We start from the raw sequence: 9,295 nt of genomic DNA, 5'->3' as shown, positions 1-9,295 counted from the left end.
ATTTTTTTATCTTTATAACTACTTTTTGCTAGTATTCATATGCAAAAAAAGTAAAATGCTTTTTATTTTATAAACATAAATTTATACATCTGACAATTAAAAAAAGCATGACTAATTTTATCTTTTCCTTTAGTAAAACTGCAGCGCTACACACGAACAGTGAGCTAACTATTTAGTAAATTATTTGTTCGTTTAGGAAACACTAGTAATAAGAGGTTTACCAATCATTATCTTGAAAATAAAGAGCAAACCATGGTAAATATTGAATTTCATCCTAAAAAAGTCGTTTTAAGCTCATTTTATTTTAATAAAACTGGGCTTAACTTGCTTCCTGCATGATCTGTTGATGTTTTCAGCTTAGCCTACTTTTCAGGGGCAAGCCCATTTCAAGATTTTATTTTTTGTTAAATTTGTCTGTTTTTTAACAATTCGCTGTAATATTTTAGGGTAACGAGAGTTCTCTGCCCATGGAGCTATGCTCAAACTGTAAGTTTTTCATCTAATTTTTTTGTGTCATCTTACCATCACATAAAATTTTAGTTGATGCTGATGAAATACGACGTCTCGGAAAAAGGTTCCGAAAGTTAGATTTGGATAATTCTGGGGCGCTCAGCATCGACGAATTTATGTCTTTGCCAGAACTGCAGCAGAATCCTCTGGTACAGCGAGTTATTGACATCTTTGATGCTGATGGCAACGGAGAAGTCGATTTTAAAGGTAATTCAGTTTGCATTTCAAATACTGCACAATTTTCTAAAAGCGATGTTAAAATGTCGATTAGGTAGGTATATTATAAATATATTTGCACAACATTTTTAAGATTCAAAATTCAGATTTACTTAGTCAGTTGAGCATTTGATACATATTTATTTATTCAATACCTGCTTTAAGTGCACACCATATATTTGTTAATAATAAAATATATTGTTTAAACTTATCCACTTCAATATTACATAGGTAATTTGTATTTTGCAAAATGCTGCATTGAAGACTAATATGCTAGTTTGAATGTAGATTATTATTTTTTATACTAGTCGTAAAATGTATTTTATTTAGATGGTTTTCCTAATAATATTTAATGGTATTAGCTTTAAGCAAGGCTTTTGAAAGATTATTATTTATTGACATAAATCTTTAAATTTATTGGTCTTATAAAAATATTGCACATTAGATTTCATCTATAATACCCCAAGAGCTTTGATAATACCAAGATAATTTTGTCATGTCAGAATCCTGAAAGTGTGCGTTGTTTGATAATTGCCAAAAGCCATAGGTCAAGGGCTATTACCTTCAAACAAAACACGCTTGAAGGAATCCCTGTGACAAAATTTTGAGTATCAGGTCTAGTGTATTCGGTAAGATCATTTGTTAATATACTTCTTTTTATTTTTAATCAACCAAACATTACCAAAATTTATTCATTAAAAAAAAAACTGCAATTATTAAAGATACACTTATTAGTAAAGTTAAAAGGTTACATTTTTATTAATATAAAATAAATTGATTGTTAATTTGTTGATTTTCATCCTTTATTTAAATCAACCATGTCATATTTGCTGCTAACACCACATGTATGGGACTAGAAATACAGAAATTTGATTGTTTAATATATATATATATTAGTGAAAAATTGTAAATTATAATAAATGTACCTATATTTAGAAAGACTTTGGTATTATGTTGTTATTATTAAATGAAAATATGTTGGTAAATACATTTGATCAACGTGAAAAAACATGCTATAAATAAACTTTGGCAATTCAGTCCGGCATTTAAGATATATTGAGGTGGATTATTAAGTTTTATGGTGTTGGCTACTGAATAAAAATGCATTTGGTGCATTATTGGAAAGGGTGAGTAAATTCGTTCTGCACTTTGCAGTGCAGTAATATTTTCAAATATATTCTGTGGTTCTGTTTTTCTTAAATGTAATGACATATTTTATAATATAATATACAAATAATTCATATAGCAATCCAAACATTTAAAATTATATATTAAATATCTGAATCAGAAACTAGAATCAGAAACTAGAAGCAAAAATTATGAAAATAAATTTATTTTGGAACTTTTGCATATTTCCAAGATCTATTTTGGTGTTCAAGGGTCGTTCTACTATGTGATTAAAATTTATTAGTAAAAATATGAATTTCCAGTCAATGAGTAACTGGAAAATCCCAACACAACCAACCCTGATGAATAAGGAATAAAAATATTTGAACAATGAAGTAAAAACAATTCACAAAACTTAATATATTATTACAGAATAAATTTGTATTAATCACTAAGAAATCAGGATGTACGTCAAAATTAAACTTTTTAAATTTGAGAATATATTATATAAATATTTATTTGCCGTTAATGCTTCATCTTTGAGATGTGGAATGTTAAAGTTTTGAAGAAAAAAGGTATTAACGGATTCATCAGAAATTTTTAAGAAAGTGAAAGATGTGAGATGTATCAAAAAGTGAAAGAGGTATATTCTTTCTGTTTTGTTCAGAAGATATTTGGAAAACTTTTTTAGAAAACTTCAATATTGTATCCGAAAAATGAAAGCTTCAAAGGCAAGTATTTTTATAAGAAAGTATTCTTAAATTTGGATGAGAACGCCCTTTCATTTTTTACACACACCTTGCGTATCACCCCTTTTTTTTGTTAAATGATGAAGCCCCTTTCCAAATACCAAATATGTTAATAGGTGTGAAATATTAAGTAAAACATTGCTTTTAATAAATTGTGATCCTTTAAACAAGCACACAGAATGAACTTATGGAGATGAGCTGGAAGCTGAGTAATAGGAATGATTAATATTCTGACTGCTACTGTGCTAACATTAATTAATTTTATTACCAATGTTTAGTCGCTTAGGTTAGAATTGATTAACACCGTTACCCATTTATTTTTCAGATCATTTAATGATGTCTTTTAAAATGTTCTGTAACATCTGCCAACTTGTATGTTTTAAATTTGATTTTTTAGCAATGTGTCTTTATGTACAATTAGACAGTCTCGAATTTGCATTAATGATCAATACCGAAGCATCCGTTAACTAATATTTGTTTTTACAGAGCAGCAATTCATTTATATGAAGATAATATTTACAATGAGGATAGAAAACAGTGGAGAGTAATTTAAACAATATTTTGAATTATGTCCGGGTGCTAAATTTTTATCATAAATCCCATACCGTGTAAATATTATGAGATGTTTAAATTAAATTTGAGTAGATCCGATAACGTTGTCCAGGCGTACCTTGATTAAAGTATTTTATTTCTGTTTATACTGTTTATAAAACGTCAAAAGAACATTCTAAAAATAGTCAGTCCATTGTAAAATGTGTTTATTGTTCCTTTTAATCACTTGAGGTGATTCTTAGCGTCTAGTTTTAAAATTGATGGCTGCAATTACTCCACGTATTTTCAGAATTTATACAAGGGGTGTCCCAGTTTAGTGTCAAGGGGGACAAATTGTCCAAGTTGAGGTTTGCCTTCAGAATCTACGACATGGATAACGATGGGTACATCTCCAATGGGGAACTGTTTCAGGTAACTAATAAAATCATTAGGATAAATATAGCATTTATGTGCTTTTTGTCATTTTTTGTTATTCTATAAATATTACTAAACATTGCTACAGTGCTTAACGAAACTGCGTATTAAAATTATAAATTTTAATACTAGGAAATAAACTTTAAAAAAGTATTTCAAATATTACCGCTACATATTTTAATTAATATGCATTACAAATTATAGTTTGCTTCTATTTTTAATGTACTATAATAAATTATATTATTTTCTCCTAATTTTGTGACGACGAACTATAAATTTTTAAGTTGAGATCTTCCTACAATAATACTTTGGAGAATTTTATTGCTTTATTTGTATATGTATATTTGGCTGTTCCAAGGCCTATCAAAATATCAAAATTAGAACATTGTCATCTTTTTTGTTCTCTACATGTTACATTTGGAACTGTGCCAAATTACCCGTTCACAGATTAGACATTACTCAGTTTGAGACATTTACAGAATTTGGATGTCATCTGTTATTTGAATTAAATGTAGTTATAAATTAACTGTGGCCTTTTGATTTCTACGGATTTATTGTTTTGTGGTGTTGACTATAATATATAGAAGGTTAATCCTTTATTCATATAATTTTAAGTCTTATATAGATCCTGATCTTTTTTCAGTTTTCTCTTTTTCCTTGTCACATTTTCTTTTAAGTATGTTTCAAAAATGGATTGAAAATTTAACCTGATATATTTGCAGTGTGCCCCATAAAGTACAATAAATAGGCAGGTACATTTCTTTTTTTTGAGAAAAACGATTGGATATAATGATTTTTGTTTTTAACCACTCATTTCTTTATTTTATATTATTTTTATATGTTCATATTGGGTGACATGTGTTATAGATATTTCTCTTTTAAGTCATTTTTAAATTATGTAACTTCAATAAGCTTTCCCTAAAGAGCATTTCAAGGAACATGTTGTACCTTTTCTTTAAAATTTTGATAATTGGTTGTGTTTAAAAATTACAGATTACAACAAAATTAAGTAGATAGAATAGAAAAATCGCAAACTATAACATCTCTTGCAGTTTTCTATTTTATGTATTCAAGGGGTAAATTAGAAAAAAAAGGGAAAGGGTATTACTGACAGTAGAGTTTTCACCGCTCTCTCAATATTGGGATTTTAAGTGCTTTATTTAAAAACTTAATTAGCACCACGAACATAAAATGTTTTATTGGAAAATTTACGTTGCACATAAGATTCTATCCTACCCCCTTATCCTTTTACCTTTCTGTCTAGGAAAAAATGGTATAGATGAAAGTTTCAGGAAATTTTCTTGAGATTTCAAAGAAAAAAAAAAATTATTTACTGTTGCATTTGGAAGGTATAAACCAAATGTTTGTTTTTTTAATGGAAGAATCTGTATATTTGTAATTTTTTAATAAAAATAATTAATATTTTATGATTCAATAAATTCTGATGATTCTGATAAATTAAATTCAAATAGAACTTCATTTTGTTTCAAGCTGTGTCACATATTGATGAATAATGCTGGGAAACAATTAACAGTGAGATAAATACACCTAAAAATAGATTGGAACTATAAAATATAATCGTTAATATTAGTCTTAATTTTATGAGTATAGTTATTGGTTTAGTAGTTCCCAATATAAACAATATTTGATGTTTGAGTTGTTGCCAAGAGTTTTATGTGTTTTTATGCTTATAAAGCATGAGAAAATCAATTTCCTTCGAATCGACAAGGTTTTTTTAATTAAAATTCATTTTTAACTCTGTTGAGTGTTTTCCAGACTACTAACTAGTTGTTAAAAGTAAAAAGAGCTTAGCAGTCAAAACCAATAAAGATCCAAAGGCTATGAATAATTAAGCGTCTCTTCGTTATCAGTGTAACGTATTCCATTGAGGCTGGCATTTTACAGATAAGAAATTATACTGTTAGTAAGACTATGATAGAACAAGAAAATCCACCTAAACTATAAAAATATTGAAATACAAGGCTTCTTTTAATTTTTCGCTGTGGAAAATCGTGAGAAACATGGGCATCCATGTAAACATGCGAATGTACTTTTCCTGTTTTGTCGAGAATTTTGTAAAAAATTCTCAATAATTATGATTAATTCATATGTTAATAGTTTCGTACAAGCATTTTGAGCAGTGTGATTTTTTTTATACTACCTTACGTGATTATCTGTATATTCAACACGCGTGTAAGTTCAGGAAACGTAATGATGAATGTAAGAAGTAAAAATATGCTTTTTTTCCTTATTTTGAATGTATTGTTAGCTTGTAAACAGTTTTATACCCTGGAGAAAACTTGTATAACTGGTATAGCGAAGAGATATTGTTTCTGACTTGCTTTGATTTTCTAAAACCCTCGTCAAAGGACTTAATATTACACGTAAAAATAAAATTGTTTTTTGTGAATTCTTTAATTATATGTTTTTAGGCTCATAAATGTAATCGATGGGAATTAAAAATTTTTCTCATATAAACTGTTTATAAAATAAAATATAGATTGAAATATACTATCTTACAAGGAGAAGGCAAGGTAATCGGATTTTTGTAATTTTTTATATTTATGGTACCTGTAGTTTGGACTTTGAATGAGAATTTTCCGAAGTAGTTCAATGCAACGTTCATAATTTGCCGAGATAATCGATTTTGAAGTTTTACCTGCCAGCTAAATCCACTAGATGCGACATATTTTTCCACTGGGTGCGTAGCCTAGTAGGTAGCGTTCTAGTCCGACAATCTCGAGATCGCTGGTTTGAGTCTCGTCACATGACAATTTTTTTTTCCCTTCAAATCGCACCATATTTTTTTTATGCTTTTTCTCATCTCGAAAATTATGAACATACGAAATATAGACCACCAGCAGACAAAGCCCATTGCTGTATGTTCCGGGTTGTGACTTGTTGGAAGTTTTTTCGAGCTTTCTCAAAGCGGTCATATCTCCAGGAATCGATAGCCCCATATTTATCCATCACAGTACCGCCACTTATCACATGTTTTTCCCATTTTGGTAAATACTCCATCCGTTTCAAGCGACTGCACCCTTGTCTTTGTATAGTGTCTAGCTTCCATTGCGGATGCTTTCGAGCTATATTTATCACTTTTCTTTTATAATCCAGCGAAATATAGTCTGTGTAGGGTTTTGACTTTTTCTCTTCCGGCTTATAATCCTCGGATGAATCTTTGAATACAGGTGTTTCGAATTCGTTATATTTGTCTATTTCGTCAAATAATACCAACTCCTCTTCCGTTACAAACTTTTTTTCTTGTAGCGTTTGTGAAGTATATTGGAACGAGTCCTCTGTGAGTAGCACCGATTCTTCAGTTATTATCGCCGAAGGCTTTCTTTCTCTAAGACCATTTTCTGTGAGAATTTTATCATAATATACAACGGCATCCCTTAACTTCATTTTTGAAATTCCAAGGTTCAACGAATCTTCAATAATATCTTCTTGTGCCGTCGAAGGTTCAGGAAAATCGACAACATAACTTTTTCGTTTAACGTTTCTCGCAATTCTTATAACCACACTCTAAAAAAACACTTTTTTCTGCTTCAAAAGCCAGCGAGCAGGTGTGCTGTGTATGCAGTTTTTCTAAACATGGCGGACGAGCCACACAACCTAGCTAAAAATTTTAATCGAATACTTGTTCATAATTTTCGAGATGTGAAAAAGAATAAAAAAAATATGGTGCGTTAAGGGGGAAAAAAAAATTGTCATGCGACGAGACTCGAACCAGCGACCTCGAACGCTACTAATTAGGCCACGTGCCCAATGGAAAAATATGTTGCATCTAGTGGATTTTGCTGGCAGGTAAAACTTCAAAATCGATTATCTCGGCAATTGATGAAGGTTGCATTGAACTACTTCGGAAAATTCTTATTCAAGGTCCAAACGACATGTACCATAAATATAAAAAATTACAAAAATCCGATTGCCTTGCCTTCTCCTTGTTAGTAGCGTGTAATGAATTTCACATTTATTGTCAGGTTCTTAAAATGATGGTTGGAAATAACTTGAAAGATACTCAGCTACAGCAGATTGTAGACAAAACCATTCTTTTTGCTGATAAAGACGAGGATGGAAAGATATCATTTGAGGAATTTTGTAACGTAGTAGGAAACACCGACATCCACAAGAAGATGGTTGTAGATGTTTAGAAGAGTAAAAACGTAATTCCAACTTAATACCTGACCATATAAAATAGGAAGTAGTTTAAAGGAATAATTAGCTGAAACCTGAAAAAATCTGCACCTTCGTATATTTATAAAAATTTTACTGTTGTTACTTGAAATTTGCGAAGATGTTATAGTGACGAGATGTTACAGTTATGCAGTGGTTTTATTTTGAGTTTTTTCAGGTTTCAGCTGTTTCTTTAGTCTGTCGGGTAGGCTGCTAGCGGCCTACCCAGAGTAACCAAATTCGATGTATAGCCATATATTCTAACGTACACATCACGCTTCACAACTTCACCTTCTATGTCAATTCAGGTTTTTAGGTTGGATGATTAGATTTTAGCTTTAAGTTTGTTTAAATTTTCACACTGTAAAAACTAAAAAAAGCTCATGTGCATGTACTGTGCTTGTTGTTTCCTGTTAAAATATTTTATAAACAAACAAATATCTGTATATTTAATAATGTTTGTTCTTTATACTTTATCTAGGTGTTGTGTGTATAGCTTTAAAAGTAATGATGTAATCACTCTAATATTAAGCTAAAAAAAACTGCTTTTGGGATGTACTTATAAAGTAATAGCCTTTTCACACCAATCTTGCTAAGGTTAAGGAAAAAGTTTTCGAACAAGTTTTTTATGTGAGGGTGCACGGCCAAACTTGATTGACGACTTTTTGTTAGCACTGTTCAACAACTAATTAATCTATTTCTAAAAAGCGGCAAAAACACAAGAGGAATGAAATTGAAAACGGAAAGGGAGTGATACTAGTTTTGCTCTTTTTGTTTTCCCCATTGTTCCGTTGTGTTTTTTTGGAAATTTTTGGGAATCGATTCATCGGGAACAAGCTATTCGCTGATACTTTCCATTATTGTGTGCTTTTGGGAACAAACACCAAATAGCTATTTGTTGAATATTAGTTGATTTTTATCTAACACAAAGTAGGTGTAAATTATAGCTTCAAGTTGGAGAGTTATTTATTCCACTGTATTGTACCATATGTTAATCTAATGTGTGATAGATATTATGTTTTAAAGTTTATGTTGTTCAATAAAAGTTGTTCACCTCTCTAATTACGAGTATTTTTCTTTCACACGTCCCCATATGTGCACTATTTAGAATATACAATGTGTCTTTAAAAGATCTTTACCAACACCCTATTACATATTCTCAAAATCAAAATAATTAAATAAACTTACCAAGTACAAATTTGTCTAATTTGGGCACAAAGCAACCCTGAGTGTCAGTTTTTATGGGGTATCACCACTAAGAACATCTCAGCAATTTTTTTTTTTTTTTGAATGGAAGGAAAAGTAAGGATATAACCAAGAACATTATCCACCATGCTTTTAAGTGTTCAAGAAATATATATTTATTGATAAATATTGTGAAAAAACGCCTTTGGAGCCATTTTCGCGAAGATTGTTGATTTTGAGGAATTCTGTGGCACGCAGCGTAACTGACAAATATGATTATGGAAAAAAACAAAAAATGTCCTCATAATCTAAATGGGGATTTTGAAAACATTAATTTTTGTGTGACTGGCGACCATTCGAAGCAGAAAGTACAATTTTTGAGA

General features: G+C 30.1%; 1 protein-coding gene across 1 annotated transcript; it reads left to right on the top strand.

Moving 5' to 3' along the window:
• Window positions 1–41: 41 nt before the first annotated feature.
• On the top strand, window positions 42–8,789 carry LOC108912593 (calcineurin subunit B type 2). Its single transcript, XM_018717865.1, has 5 exons — window positions 42–255; window positions 447–486; window positions 541–717; window positions 3,424–3,545; window positions 7,535–8,789. Exons 1-5 carry the CDS (start codon window positions 253–255, stop codon window positions 7,703–7,705), a joined length of 513 nt encoding a protein of 170 aa, XP_018573381.1. The 5' UTR covers window positions 42–252; the 3' UTR covers window positions 7,706–8,789.
• Window positions 8,790–9,295: the final 506 nt, after the last annotated feature.

Source organism: Anoplophora glabripennis, unplaced genomic scaffold (assembly GCF_000390285.2).
Source record: "Anoplophora glabripennis isolate ALB-LARVAE unplaced genomic scaffold, Agla_2.0 scaffold296, whole genome shotgun sequence".
In the NCBI taxonomy this organism is placed as follows: Eukaryota; Metazoa; Arthropoda; class Insecta; order Coleoptera; family Cerambycidae; genus Anoplophora; species Anoplophora glabripennis.
Note: the sequence above shows the minus strand (reverse complement) of the source record. Positions and strands in the feature narration are given on the sequence as shown.

Excerpts from the sequence above, each read along its gene's own strand:
- LOC108912593 (XM_018717865.1), top strand. Across the intron at positions 487-540 it reads CATGGAGCTATGCTCAAACT|TTGATGCTGATGAAATACGA; the intron begins GTAAGTTTTTCA and ends ATAAAATTTTAG. Across the intron at positions 3,546-7,534 it reads CCAATGGGGAACTGTTTCAG|GTTCTTAAAATGATGGTTGG; the intron begins GTAACTAATAAA and ends ATTTATTGTCAG.